Genomic DNA, 15,139 nt, shown 5'->3' on the forward strand with positions numbered 1-15,139 from the left:
GAAATAGTTAAAAGGGAAATGGGTGGGATTAAACCTAAAGAAATTGAAGAAGTGATGCAGGATGGGACAGGATACTAAAGAGATTCCATGACATCTACACTGGGAATTGGGGCTCCTTATCCTTACCAAAACTTGGCTGTGTGGACAAATCTCTGTAGAAGTCAGGTACCTAAGAGAACAAATTCATAAACTAACTGTAGCAGGAAACCTTGGTCAGACATCGTAGGGACAACCTGTTGTCTGCATATACATGGCCTGTGATTCACACATTTGAAGATGGTCCATCTGTCACAATATCACAACAGCTTTTCCGGGAAGTAGCTGTTTGGAGAGGCAGTAGAGAAGGCTTTGCCTACAGCCCCAATGAAGGAAGAATGCAGATACAAGAAGATGTCTTAAAACATCCTGTGAGACTAGGAAGTAAAATCTCAGCTTTAGATAGCAAGACCACCAAAGTACTCATTCTATAGCTAGGTAGAAGTAAGAACAAAGAAATGCTTCTTGGCATAACACTACAGGTAGTCCTTGAGTTACAACATTTGTTTAGTGAAAGTTACAACAGCCCTGAAAAATAAGACGTAGGACTATTTTTCATGATCAATTTAGCACCCTCATGGTCATGTGATCAAAATTCGGATGCTTGGCAATTGACTCATATTTATGATGGCTGCAGTGGGGGACCTTCCTTGCGGGGGAGTCATGTGATCACCTTTTGTGACCTGATAAAATCAATGGGGAAGCTGAATTCTCTTAACAATCCTGTTACTAACTTAACATCTGCAGTGATTCACTTAACAACTGTAGCAAGTAAGGTTATAACATGGCAGAAATCTCAAATGTCTCACTTAGCAACAGAAATTAAGGGCTCAATTGTGGTCGTAAGTCGAGGTCTACCTGTATTACTTTCCATGTGGGTGAATGACTGTAGAAATTCTAATACTCTTTGAAATATCATCAAAAGCAATATGCAGGTTCGAGATTAACACTAAATTTATTCAAGTAGAAGGCACCATTCAAGACAACCTCAGAAAAAAAATTAACTGAGGCTCATATTAAACTTTATGCTGAACAAAATTTGGTCATATCGTCCAATGCTGGAGGGACGAATCCTGGGCATTCATCTGACCGATTCTTGACAGACAGGACAATGCTGTTACATGCAGTGCAATTGTTTCATTTACAACACAAGATCTTAAATATGGGAGGAAAAGAACCTTGTTACAATTAGAACTGAATAACAGCAGTACTTTTCTTCAGAAAAGAAAAACAGCATAAGCAGTTAGTCAGGCATATTTTTGTGTTTTTTATCATAGCACAGTTAATAAGAAAAACAAGTCAAGGCTCTAGTAGTAGATTATTAATTCTCCATTCATAAATATTTTTCCCATCCCATCCCCAGAAGTCTTTAGAAGTCCGTGGTAAAAGTCTGTGCCTGCACAAACACAGTACATGAAAAGATAACCCACCTCCACCACTTTATATTTCACTTAATCTTAAAAAACTTCTCTGGATTTTCATTAAAGGTGAAATCACATACTAGAGATAGATGGTCTGAAGGGTAATTGAAAGATGGTAGCCTATTGGGTCCAATTTGCTCCTCAGTTAGAAGGCTGAGGGCACCATCTACTTTTAAAGTCTGTTGTGAATACCAGATGTAATCAAGGGTATGCCTGCATTCTCCAGAAGGACGGATCTTCCATGTGGTGTATGGAGGCTCTGTTAGCCCATTTGTACTCAGAAGTTTATAAGCACTGTTTAGGTTCAGACTAGATTCAGCGAATTGCTTGTATACTTCTTCTGTAGGCTCAGCATTGAAATCACCACAGACTATAAGAGGGATCTCTGCATCCTGGGTGATCTGTTTTAGATTTTCAAGAAGATCAGCACCTTGAGCAGATCGAAACGTCTCCCAGCCATTGCGAGCTTTCAAGTGGGTGACAGCAACACAGAATAATTTCCCAGTCTCGTTACATTTCAGGGTCTGAACTATAGCCACTTGATTGGTCTTGAACTTCATTGCTGTCAACCTGATGTTGGTGTTATTAATTAGCGTAAACCTGTCCTTAAGGAAGAACAAGGCACAGCCATCTGGGCCATTGTTACATTCCACACCTAAACATGGAGAGCATGGCTTAGGAAGAAAAGCACATTGGTAGCCTAGCCGACTGAGTAATGGCTGAAAAGTATCAAAATAGTGATCCACTTCCTGTAGACAGAGGATATCTGGCTGGTAAGCAAGGATCTCTTCTAGAATGAGGCACTTCCTTTCTTCCCATCTCAAGGCTTCCATGGGGCATTGGATAAAGTTGTCCTTGCCTTCCCCAAGAGCTGGAATCAAGAAAATATATCAATTAAGAAAACTTCCTCTAGGAAATATTTTCCTTCCCATAAAATATGTAAACACAAATAGTCCAATCCATACTCTTAAGTGGAACTTTGTAGGAAACTGAAACAATTGGTATATTTTCAGTCATCTAGTACAAGAGAGCTACATGACAAAATGAATCTTCCTTGCTTAAATCTATTCATGAGTGACATACTTCGACTAATAGTTTTATTCAGAATCTAGCTAGACAGTATTCTTGCAATTCCAATCTGAATAGTAAATTCAAAATAGAACCTAATGATAATTCTTCCCTATTTATGCACCCTTTTTATTTTAATATCTTAAACTATGTTTGTATATTTCTAAACCTTGAGATTGAAATTTGTATGCTGACCCAGAGTAAAACTACTACATTGCAATGTTCATTTTGGGAATAAATGTTATTTGATTTATACTTTCAAACATAATTAAAAAGATATGCTTTTTGATGGTACATTTCACATTATCCAAGAAAAAAATTCAAGGTGACAACTCCACTGGATTTCATATCAACAAAAAGTTTAACAAACAGCAATTTAGTTTATACATAAGGAATAATCTAAGGTGAAAATATACATCAGTCAGAATATGTGGTGGAATCTACAACAAGAGTGGGTGGGGGTGGAGTTAAGAGACCGGCTAGCTTGGAATCCCTGCAGAGGAAGGAGTGAAGGAGACTTGATCTCTCACTTAAAATCCCTGGAGCCTTTATCTGGTTGTTTTCAAGAGAGTGAAGTCTGGTGAGATTCTTGTAAATAGGCAAATAACAACTACTATGAACAGCTCATGGTGTCTTTCTGGTTCCTAGCACCTCATATACTATATATTATTGGCTATTTTAAAATCAGGGTGTCTGTCCACTTTTTACATTCTGCTTTTTAGAATAATATTTTTAAGATACTTTCTTAAGTTGGCAATATATTTCATATTTGGATAATCTTTATATATTCCAGGTTTATTATTTTTGTGAGTTGTCAATATTTTAAATCTTTGCTCTGAGTGATGACCCTACCATTTTGTTGGTGATATGATAAAATAAATAATAATAAAATTATTACTTTCTCTGATTTAAAAAAATAAATATTGAAAAGTTGACATTCAAGACACATTTGTACTCTGAGAATAAGGAAAGGGGCTCTTAGGTAGCAAACTTAATTATATCTCATCCATTGCTATATGTTTTTGATTGGTCATACTAATTGAAAATTCTGACAATTATAGCCTAACTAAACTATCTGTGACTCATTGGGCCATCCTAAGAGAAATGCAGTGCTGATGCCACCCCACACCTCTTGACATAGGGCATAATTAGGCTGACAATATATATTTTTTCATCTCCAATGACAAATAAGGTATCATTATCACCTCAGAAAAATATCAACAGTGTATTACATGATCATGGGTTTGCTGTATTACATGAACATGGGTTTGCTGCAATGACCAGAACTTTGAAAATAAAATTGGTCTGAATTTCATAGAAATTCCAGTTGCACATGTATAATGGGTTCTGAATTTTTTATGTTAGTAGATTTGAGGTATCTTGATTAAAAAATTGTTTCACCAAATCTGCTAGCTTAAGGAATGGATAAAAAGATCTGTCAACTGAATGAAAGCATACACAAAGCCTACTAGACTTTTCATTTTACAAGGCTCAGACACAGTTTCTCAGTTAAGATTGTACCTTGTGCAAGTATATTCCATTGCATAACTCTAATGGGCTGATGATTTCTGACAAAGCTGGTCCTCAAGTCCACAAAATCCCTTTGGAGCCGGGCTGGACGGTTCTGAAGAACAATCTGGCATTCTTCAAGTAGATCTTTGGGATCTATAGGATCCAGAAATTCAGGATCAGTTTGTTCCAAGTAGTCCTGGTGCTTAGTAATGACACTGCTGCTCAAAGTCTTAGCCAGTGCACTATACAGCCTACTTGTACTGTTGCCCATGGAATACCCTGAAAAAGAAAGAGAAAAGAACTTCAGTACATCAATTCCAATTTCTAATCTGTTAACTTATCTCAGATGAAAACAAATGCATTCATCATTATAGTTCACATACTATGTGATAGTCTTACAGTGCTGGTAGCCTCCAGCTATAACGAACCTCAGTTTTCAAAATTTGCAGCCAATGTGAAGAGTTCTGCTATATAATATAAGCAAGCACTTCTGACAGCATATTTTTCAATATGAAGTTAATGCAATATGCATTCCCCTCTTAAATTTTGCAATCTAAGTTCCTCTTTTTATACTGTCCTCTTAAGATATTTCACTTAGTCATTGTTATGATCTCTATAAATAAAGTTTCAAGCCCTTAGAATCAACCTGTATTATGGTAGCTAACAACTGCAACTTTTTCCAGTTGCAGCTCTTTCATTTATGGGACTGATATTTGAAGGTGACTTATCACATTCCAAATATTTTGTACCAAGTTGTATAGCAAGCACAGCTAGTTATGCCAACGGTAGCCGCTATTATACCTGAGACAGTAATTAGTAAGACTGCTTCTTGCTAAACAAACCAACCTACAAGATTTCTGATATGCCACTTTGTGGAACACGGAACATTATTTCTTCCCAATCTCACAAGAAAGCCAAATCATAAATATTCTGTTTTATTAATCAGCAAATACATGTTATAATCACAAATCAATCTAAAGTTCATTCACTTTTATTTCTTACTTTCATAAATTGATTAAAAAGATGTTCCTATAATGTTCTGTAAATAAATTCTTGGGTTTACAAAGCCCCCCCCCCCACGACATTGGCAATATTCTGCAAAAACAAACAAACACCCTCTCCCCAAACAAAACAAAAATACAGGAGATCTGAGTTTCATAAATTTTAAGTTAGGGAGCAAGCTAAAAGAAACTTCTCACATTTAAAACAGAAAAAAATGCAATATAAAATTGTGCACAGTTCTCTGGCTTTTCAATAGCTACTAGTAAGATAGTAATTTAAATTTTCTTTATAATATATAATCGCCTTCCTATCCCTGCTAATCTGAATACCATCATCTTAGGCACTGCGGGTGAGCAAAAAGCTACTTTGCACTTTAAAAAGAAACTATCTGTATTATTTCCAGTGTCAAAAGGTAACCCCCCCATATGCTTATACCTAGTAATAGCAAAGCCTATATTAATCTTTTCAATGCTGCAAAATAACCATTACCACTACCTTTAAAATAGGGAATTAAGATTTTAACAGTTAATTATCTTCCTGTTTCCTCGGACTGCTCTTTGTAATTCTATTTTAGTCTAACAACAGTTTATAATTCACAAAGCAGGAAAAGTTAAGACCTATAGTTATCCAAGTTGCATTTTGTTGAAAAGTGGGCTTTCTAATAACAAAAAGGCAATATTTTAGAAAGTTGCTAGTTACATTAAACAATAATTACCTGATAAATTGGATGGAAACATCAACACAAGTGGTAAACAACTCTAATGGAGAATTGCACACGGAATTGCCAGCCTCCAAAATCATGTGAGCTTTTCCTATGCCACTGTTACATAGAGACACCTAGTGGTTTTTTGTATAACTTCTTCTATTGAAACAGGGTTGGGTTTTTTTTTTTTTTGTTTATAAAACCCACTGTCACTATTAGCTCAAATAAAAACTAAATTTATGCCTGCTTTTTGTGATGCCTCATCATTTGTTGCTCTTTTATTGCAACCTGACTGAACTGCTTGGAACCGGCTGTTTCTCTTAAGCTGAGAATAGGGTTCCTGTTCACCTAAGCAGTGGTTTTTTTTAGCTTGGCAACTTTTAAAATAAGTGGGCTTCAATTTCCAGAATTCTCCAGCCAGCATTTGCACTAAAGTGATTCTCAGTGTTCTCCTTCACCTTGATATTTCAGCTTCATAAATGGACTAGGTGAAGTAAATTGCTCACTCCTTTTTTAATCCTGTGTCACTCTTTTTCTTTTTTAATGGAAGATATAAATCTCATCACACATCACACCAAGGCATGATTTTCATTATCATGCTTACTGGATAAAACACAGTTGATTTACAAAGTTCATGTTTTCAAAATCACAAGGACTGGACAAAAATAAATCGTAATAGCACAATGTGTGAACTGAATCATAACTGGCTAGACTCTGCATTAACCTTTCTTCAGAAAAATCCATCAGTTAGCTTGTTTTTTGTCCAAAAGCAGCAAAATATTCTTGATTTGTGTAATTTTCAGGCAAATTCCTTAATGAGTCCATTTATATAATCAGTATCCATCATGCTGTTTAACATTTGATTCTTTTTTTTTTTTAACCAGTGTTCTCTCAATTCTCAGATATTCTTCATGACTTGGCTGAGATGATATATAACATTGAAAGTGAGTCATGAACAACAACACACACAGAAGAGGAATGTGTGCTTTGAAGCATGTCCTGAGGTAACTACATCCATTTAAAAAATATGAAATGGTTTTAATTGGACTAGGAACAAAGGGAATGCTTAAAAATGTTATTTCTTTCCACCTCTTTCAAGAGCTTAAAATCCTATCATGACAAGTTAAATTAAAAATAATGATACCTCTTGAGCAACCCAGTTTTAGATTATAAATCTCACATTGAAGGGCAGGTGACCTACAAAATTGATTGGTTTTATTCTGAAAAAAATTGAAATGTTCTGATAAGTTTCCTAGATTTAAGATTCCTCCAAGTCATGATTATAGCTGTATGCAGCTTTGATTTTGTTGAAAGGCATTAAAATTAAAACCACCCTTCAAATTGTATCTTCATTCTAATTGTGAAATAAACATACAGTGCTGAATCAATTTGCTGGATTCAATGGACTTGTGGTGATTTTATTTTAGCAGTGATGAATCACCAATTCAACTCAAATTACCTTTTAAATCAAGTCATACATTTGAATCAAATTGATTCTGAATTAAATCACAAATCTGAATTGGATTTCAGTTTATTTGTGCACTTTGGTTCATCACAATTATACTTTCTAAGTTAAATTAAATACACTTTTTTGGATTAACACACATCTATAAATGTAAGCGCTGCTCAGAGCCATTTTTAGTAGGGCAGTAGAGAAATGCCAGTGAACATGCAACTCAAGGAGTATACATTGTACATTTATACTTTACTTATTAAATTTTTTACTGTTTTCCCAGGGAAAGGTCAATCTATTGTAAATTATTTCAAAAGCTACAACAGTTTTGTTGATCAAAATTCATAGTGGTGCGAAATCTTTGTGAAGTTTTCTGGTCCTGAAACAATTTTACCATTGTACTTTATTGCACAGAACCTTCAAAGAATGGTTAAGTCATTTAACATGTATTTTTCATAAATATGAGCAAGAACTTTCTCCTTCCCCATGTAATTGATAGTTGCATATGATATATATAACAGAAAACTTTCCAAGTTTACCTGCATATTTAATATTATTTAGTGTTGGGTACACCTTAAAAGCCTTATTCAACACATGCCTGCAGTTATTTCAAAGACAAATCTTAGCTAGAAAAGATGGTTCATGCTTCATAGCTATTTTAACCTATTGTTAAGCTGTTCTTCTCCCATTCCTTTGTGAACAATCTGAACCAATTTAGTCCAAAGCAGAATGATATCAATTCTTAAACTCCTACAGCTGCATTGCAACAGTATGCAGCAGCAAAATCTTAACATGGAACTCAGCTCTTACTCTAAAAATATGCACATTCTCTGATGGACCAGACAGCAGCAAACATCTAACAAAGGTATATTCTTGAAATTCTAGATATCTTAGTTAAAAAACATTTCTCTTAAATATGATGCTTCGTTCCCTTATTAAATATTTTTACTGTTGTAACTTAACAGCCTATACTTTCAGATGTAATTTGACAGTAGTTTGCACTTCATTTTTTATATTGAGCTGTAAATCTTCAACAAAAGTTTAAAATATGCAGAGCTTAGGAAATAATGGTATGAAAGTCCAACCAGCTGCTTCTGTCTAACCTTGATGCAGTGGAATATTGCTGCTTCCAGCAGAATAAGAAGGTTGCTTAATTGTGCCTATCTAAGTTACAGCAAGTTACTCAACAGTGCTTATGCAATGGTACTGGATTGTTAAACGCATAAAAATTAATATCCAGCCAGACCCTGCCAGCAATCACTGGGCCCCTCTACACAGGGCAATTCTAGCAATTTGTATTCAGAACATAAGCTCAATGAACCTTGCTTTGGATTAGAATGTCACCAATCAATAATTGGGCGATTGTGGTGATTGTAACATGCTGATGTAACAGATGTAAGCTCTTTAATATCTCTGGTTTCAAGTAAACAAAGATATACCTAAAGATACAGAAAATTTACCATTTTATATGTAAACTTCATGTGCTAGGTATCTAACAGGATACCTTGTTCTGCATAATGTTCATGTGTTGGCTTGTCTGCCCTACAGTATTGAACAATGGAAAACTCATCTCAAAATATTAAATTAGAAATTTTCTAGATGAGTCACCATATTTAAAAAGCTGCTAAAAGCTGAGGATATTTATCTACCTAGTCCAATATTGTTTGAAGTTAATTTCCAGGATTCAGACAGAGAATCAAATACTCTGTATTTGATCTTTGCTAAACTAGAGAGGTCAAAGATTGGGATATTTTCTGTTAAGCATGGATTTTGTTATTCTGGACAAGACTTTTGACAACATAAGGATACATTGTGATGAACTCAGTCAAATCAAATTAGGAGATAAAAAATGTTTTGAAGCATTCTGTAATCACATATTTGAGAAGGATTCCAAGAAATGGAATGGTCCTGTGGATAAAAGTATCAGGGCTGCAGCAAGGTTTCTTCCCTTTTATATCATTTTATGGATAAGACAAATTCTTGAAAATAATTTATTATCTTGCCATTTGAGCATGGATGGCAAGACAGTGACCAAAGATTATGCACATTATGTTAAACCAGGGTCCTGTGGCCTCAAGGATTTCTTTTTGGCAGAGAAAGATCTTAGACAGTTTGTTTCCTCATCTTGCTTACTGTCACTTTCTTTTAATTTTCATATATATATATATATATGTGGTGTGTGTGTGTGTGTGTGTGTGTGTGTTCACATAGCAACAATCCTGAAAGAGCTGAAATAGTGACATTACTTCTGAGTAGACACCCTGTAAGTGTTAAAAATAAGTTCAGTTTCCCCCCCCCACACACACATGATTTGTGAGGTTGTTTGTAATATTTTTAGGTATACAATGTTTCAAAATAGATTCAAATGTGGTTTGAACATCCAAATACTTTTAAAGTATCAATGTGAAACAACTGTTCCAAACCTGAAACAACTACTTTAATGGTTAGATGGATAGCTAAATATTAAATAAGTGATTGGAGAGTTATAATATTAATTATAATTGTAATATGAAATCAAAACTAGTTTTTATCCTTGTCCCAACTACTATTTGGAGGGTGACTCACAGCACCCAAAAGTTGGGTTTGGCCCTCAACCAGGAATAAGGCATACGCCCTCTGCTTTAAGTCAAGGAAGTACAGAAATTAGTAAATAGCCTTGCTTCTCATAACCTATACCCTTGAGTTATCCTAGAATGCAGCAATTCCTGGGCAGAAAATAGCCCAATAAATCTGGAAGATGCTAGGCTGGGCAAGACTGAGCTGGACAAACAAGTCAGAAGCTGATAACAGCTGGCAGTGAATTCTGTATGTGCCATTTCAACTGTGTTATCATGTTTACATTAAGTTCTTGAAGCAGAAAAAACTAGTGAGCTAGATAAACTAATGCTGCCTAATCTTTTATACAGATGGCAATTGAACTACAAGAATGAGCAAGAAATGCAGATAAGGTCTAAAAGGATTTCCACTGGACTTAATGAGTAACCACAGAACATAGTTATATCATTTTTAAAGAAAAGGTCATATAATTGCTATTTTATGTATTGTACTAAAGTAAGTGCAAGCCCTAATCATTGTTTACTAAGCATATTATAATTGGTTTGATAAACATATTATACTGAGCCATAAATCATGGTTTATAATAGTTAGATTAATATGGTATCTTACATAAAAGCTAAATAAACCACATTATGTCTATGCACAATCCGTGAACCCATCTTTTGTGATTTGGTGACTTTCAAGGTAAGTCAAATTGCTAGACTCAAAAACAGGAATCATCATTTTTATAAGAAGGCTATAATTTCTCAGCTGACAAACTACAATAAACAGGGAAACATAATTTATCAGTGTATTATATATAGACAAAACAGTTTTATCTAAAAAAACACATAGAACAGTAATACATGCTATGCTATGGCCTTGCCCATTTATCCCTCATATAATACCTATTAGGCAGTTAAAAGAAACTTTAGCATAATTAGAAGACAAGGCTCTTACATATATAATTTTAAATCCCAGGAACTGTTCATAGAAATAATTAAGAAAGTCAAATCTTTTCTTTGAAAGAAAACAGTGACGCTTGAAAGAACAAATGATACTGGATACCTAATGCACGTCATTCATTGACTTTTTTTATTTGTCTTTCCTAGCTGGGCAAAGCAGCTTTTAATTACACTAGCAACCAAACTATATATCTCATGGCTCTCCATTTTTATTGGGTCCAGATGGCTCATTTATACAGCTGGTCCTTGACTTATGACCACTATTGAGCTCAAAATTTCTGTTGCTAGGTGAAGTATTTATTAAGTGAATTTTGCTCCATTTTATGACCTTTCTTGCCCAGTTGTTAAATGATCCACTGCAATTGTTAAGTTACTAAAACAGTTGTTAAGTGAATCTGATTTCCCCTCTGGCTTTGCTTGTCAGATTACAAAATGCAATCATGTGGCCTGCACTTTTATGCACACTGCAACTGTCATAAATATGAGTCAGTTGCCAAGAACCTGAATTTTGATGAATGGAGATGCTGCAATGGTTGTAAGTGCAAAACTGGTCATAAGTGACTTTTTTCAATGATGTAATTTCAAATGGTCACTAAATGAACTGTTGTAAGTTGAGGACTACTTATACATCCATTTTCAACTAGCCACTTTGGATCCAGCACAGTGTCATCTGGTAGCTAGAAGCAAAGAAGGCATTTTCCAGATCAACCAAAAGCAATCATCCCAAATGTTGGTGTAATGGCAAGATCTTGGAAACCCGGCTTCCCATCACAATTTAGGATTACAGGTAATTCTCAATTTACAACCACAATTGTGCCCAAAATGTATGTTGCTAAGTGAGACATTTGTTGAGTTTTGCCCCATTTTACGACTTTTCTTGCCACAGTTGCTAAGTGAATCTGGCAGTTATTAAGTGAGTCTGGTTTTCCCATTGGCTTTGCTTGTCAGAAGGTTGCAAAAGGTGATCACATGACCCAGAGATGACCCTGCAAACCGTCATAAACATGAGTCAGTGGCCAAGTGCCTCAATTTTGATCACGTGGCCATTAGGATGCTGCAATGGTTGTAATTGTCAAAAACGGTCATGAGTCCCCTTTTTGCAGGGCCCCTGTACCTTTGAATGGCCACTAAACGAACTGTCGTACATCGAGGACTGTGTGCAAACCCTTTCTATCTCAGCCTCCAATGCCACCCATCAAACGGGACATCATCATCTTTCTTGCCCAACCCTTGCGACTTCCTCCTTGGCTTCTCAGGGTGGAGGGGGGGGCAGCGTGGGGGCACAGAATTAAAACCCTCGAACCCCAACGTTCCATCCATGGAACCTTCAGCCCCGAAGGTTCTAAAACCACTCACCAGCCTGGGGATTTGCAGCTCCCGAAGTGCCCGGGGCAGGACAACTGCAGCAGCGCGGAACGCCGGCGGTAGCCGAGGAAGAGGCGAGGAGGGCAGGCGGCGAGAGGGCTCTCCTCACTGGAGCCGGCGAGCGGAGCAGCATCGTCGAGGTAGAGGCGGAAGAAGGAGTGCAGCAGAGGTTAGACAGGGCTGAACAGAAGGACCTCAGAGAGCCTGGATACATAGTAACGCTACGGCACGCGAGGAACAGAATCAAATCAAATGACAAAAGCTCCGCACCGGGAGCGGTTCTAAAGCTAACCTGGGCCAAATGCCGGCTTCCTCTCGCCTCTCAGAGGCCGCGGATTGGGAAAAGAGCTTCGGCTGCCTGCTGAGCTGGCAGAGAGAGGCCAGCCTAGGAGAAGCCCACCGAAAGCGCCGCGAATAGCCGAGAACGGGAACACGAGCGGCAGAAGTACAGTCAAACTCCCTCGCACCCCACCCTCTTGCCGGTATTGACGCAAGCGCGGTTTCCAAGACTATAAGACGAGGGCGGGGGGGAGAGAAGGAACCAAATCATTTCTTTCCCCTGGCTTCCTCATCTCGACGGGTTGGAAGGCATTTGGCGCTCCTGGGAAGGGAAAAGGCAGCGCCAGGTTAAAATGGCAATTTCTACGCGTGGGGACAGATAGAGAAGAAAACACCGGGTTAAATGGCTATCCTGCGTGTTTCGCCCTCCCCTCTGGTCGAAAAATGGTATGTTCTAACCACCGAAGTCCCCCGTAAGCGCTGTTGGTGACGTCACACGGAACGTTGACTCGCCGGGTGGGGGCGGGAGCCGGGGGCGTTGGCTGGCGCCTCCCCCTATTTTCGCGCTCGTGGGAAGGGAAGGGAAGGGGGGGGCGTTGTCGTCTCCAGGCTGATCGAGGTCACGCGGCGTTTGGCTTTGCCCTTTCATCCCATTCATTTATTCTACCCTCATTTTGTGGAGGAAGCGGGTCTGGGTGGAACAAGCCGACGAAAGCTTTCGTTTTCCTCCGATTCGCAGGGTTGAGAAGAGCGCTTGGAATGAGACCTGAAGTCCTGCACATCTTACTAACATGTCCAACTTTTAGTAAAAAAATAATAATAATCGTGCCGCTACTGTAGAAAGAAACAATGGATTTCTTTGTACTTTTTTATTTTTAAAATCCGGAGGGTCTCAAGATAAATCGGGGACGTGCATAAGCGCACCAACGGCACTGCCTACCGTCCCTGTCCTATTGTTTCTTTTATATATTGTTTCCATGTATTCATAACTATGTTTTTACTTATACCTATTATCTTGTAAGCAATTGACAACTAAAAATAAACAAATAAAATAAATAAGGGGAAAAAAAAAAGAATCTCCAACCCTTTGGTATTTAAGGATGCAGTCCAGACACATTAGGAGGTCAGCAATTGGGGATGACTATTTTATTAAAAAAACAAAATAGCCAGCTCTAAAAACATGTCTCATACAACAAAACAAACGTCATGCCTGAAATCTCAGGTACAGAAGCAACTTCATGCATATATCAGGAAATATATTGGGAGGGACAGATTGAGTAAGGTTGGATTAAGGTCTTTACTCTTTACTAATCAGGAAACACACTGAAAAATGGGGTGTGATGTTTTGGAAGAACATTGTTTTCTAAGTTACTAATGCTATTAATGTTACTAATGAAATACTTTTTGAATGGAATGTAACTGGTAACTCTGTTTTTTAAAACCATAATTTATTTCATACTACAATATGACTTTTCCAATTCATCAAGCGATTGTGGTTTGTACCATAGTTTAGAGTTTAATATGTAAACCCAGTCTCCTTCATGAACTGCTTAAAGATCTGCTCCCGGGGGAAGGGGAAACTGGTTGAAGGAGGATGAAATTGAATTGCTGCCAAGTGGAGAACTAGGGAAAATCCGCCTTCCTGGAATGAGAGTTCAAAGAGCTGGATGTTGCTAACCCTGGGTGAGAACCAGTGTTTGGTTCATTTGGTTGGATTGTTTAAATGAATAAGACGAATGGGGTGTCCATATTACACTTCCCCTGTTATTGTACATTTTGTGTTTGGGATGGGGCAAAGATTTATGAAGCCAATTAATTATTGAGCTGACTATGTTAACATTACTTTTCTGAGAGGGTAAGGAGATTTGATTGCAGAGAGGGGTAAAAATGGGGAGGAGAATATTGGCAGGGAAAATTATAGCAGGATGTTGAGGGCAAACTATTCCAGGGAGAGGTTAGGTTGTTATGATTGACTTCTGGAGAACTTTTCCATCCGGCCGGTTTTAGGTAGATGAAAGTGACAAGTGGATTAAATGGAGTTACTACTCTCTGGGGAAGAGATTTTGATTTACGTTGCCTAGAATCAATCTGAGTTAGAGTAACAGATAAATTTCATAAAAAACTAAATGAATTTTAGAATTCGAGCATTCTAATGAACCTGATTAGTGAAAAATCTCTGCTAAAGTGCTGCTTCACATACTACTTGATCAATATACTGCTCTATACAGAATCTGCTGATACCAAAATGGTAACACCAATTTTAACATCTTTAAAGGGGGATTAGTGTAATCATGGTATAGATGTCTACAAATCGTGCAGGTCGTTCTGGCTATATAACTATATCCTGGATTAGAGTTATTACATCTCTGAATATCAGTTGCTTAAGGTACTATAACCATGATGGCGAACCACGCGTGCCACAGGTAGCACATAGAGCCATTTATGTGGGCATGCAAGCCCCAGCCAAACTTATCTGCACTGCGCATGTGCATGCCTCCCAGCTGATTTTCGGCCTGTTTGAGGCCATTTCCGCCCTCCCAGAGACTTGAGGGAAGGCTCTGCAGCTTCGGGAGGCCAAAAAACGGGCCTTCCAGAAATACCGGAAGTGCCAAAACAGACCCATTTTCAGCCTCTCAAAGCTCCCAAGGCTTCCGTCAAGCCTCCGGGAAGTGAAAATGGGCTCCCCCAGGTTCCAGAGGCCCCCTGGAGGCTGAAAACGGGTACTTCTGATATTTTCAGAAGGCCCGTTTTTCGGCCTCCCAAGGCTGCGGAGGCTTCCCTCAAGTCTCCGGGAGGGTGA

General features: G+C 37.8%; 1 protein-coding gene and 2 long non-coding RNA genes across 4 annotated transcripts in view; 2 read left to right on the forward strand and 1 right to left on the reverse strand.

The window, feature by feature from the left end:
• Window positions 1–972: 972 nt before the first annotated feature.
• NOCT (nocturnin) lies at window positions 973–12,773 on the reverse strand. Of its 2 annotated transcripts, none has more exons than XM_026698051.2 (3): window positions 12,052–12,773; window positions 4,047–4,316; window positions 973–2,328 (listed from the first exon to the last, which is right to left on the reverse strand). In XM_026698051.2, exons 1-3 carry the CDS (start codon window positions 12,272–12,274, stop codon window positions 1,484–1,486), a joined length of 1,338 nt encoding a protein of 445 aa, XP_026553836.2. In that variant the 5' UTR covers window positions 12,275–12,773; the 3' UTR covers window positions 973–1,483. The 2 variants fall into 2 exon arrangements, with proteins under 2 accessions (XP_026553836.2, XP_026553837.2); XM_026698052.2 differs by lacking the exon at window positions 12,052–12,773 and adding an exon at window positions 5,755–5,863.
• LOC148125427 (uncharacterized) overlaps window positions 2,850–15,139 on the forward strand; it is a 174,022-nt gene continuing 161,732 nt past the window's right edge. The window contains exons 1-2 of the long non-coding RNA XR_015744111.1: window positions 2,850–3,105; window positions 6,645–6,746. This is a non-coding gene — a long non-coding RNA (uncharacterized LOC148125427). The remainder of the gene's footprint in view (window positions 3,106–6,644; window positions 6,747–15,139) is intronic.
• The window catches only part of LOC148125428 (uncharacterized), a 30,948-nt gene continuing 28,552 nt past the window's right edge, over window positions 12,744–15,139 (forward strand). The window contains exon 1 of the long non-coding RNA XR_015744112.1: window positions 12,744–12,786. This is a non-coding gene — a long non-coding RNA (uncharacterized LOC148125428). The remainder of the gene's footprint in view (window positions 12,787–15,139) is intronic.

This window comes from Pseudonaja textilis, chromosome 6, assembly GCF_049901715.1.
Source record: "Pseudonaja textilis isolate UNSWEBS1 chromosome 6, rPseTex1.2, whole genome shotgun sequence".
Lineage (NCBI taxonomy): Eukaryota > Metazoa > Chordata > Lepidosauria > Squamata > Elapidae > Pseudonaja > Pseudonaja textilis.

Bases quoted from the DNA above. Each gene is read 5' to 3' on its own strand.
- NOCT (XM_026698051.2), bottom strand. From the start codon at position 12,274: ATGTATCCAGGCTCTCTGAGGTCCTTCTGTTCAGCCCTGTCTAACCTC. The intron at 4,317-12,051 runs GTGAGTGGTTTT...TTTCTTTTTCAG, and splicing joins AGCTGCAAATCCCCAGGCTG to GGTATTCCATGGGCAACAGT. The intron at 2,329-4,046 runs GTACAATCTTAA...TCTTGATTCCAG, and splicing joins ATGGAATATACTTGCACAAG to CTCTTGGGGAAGGCAAGGAC.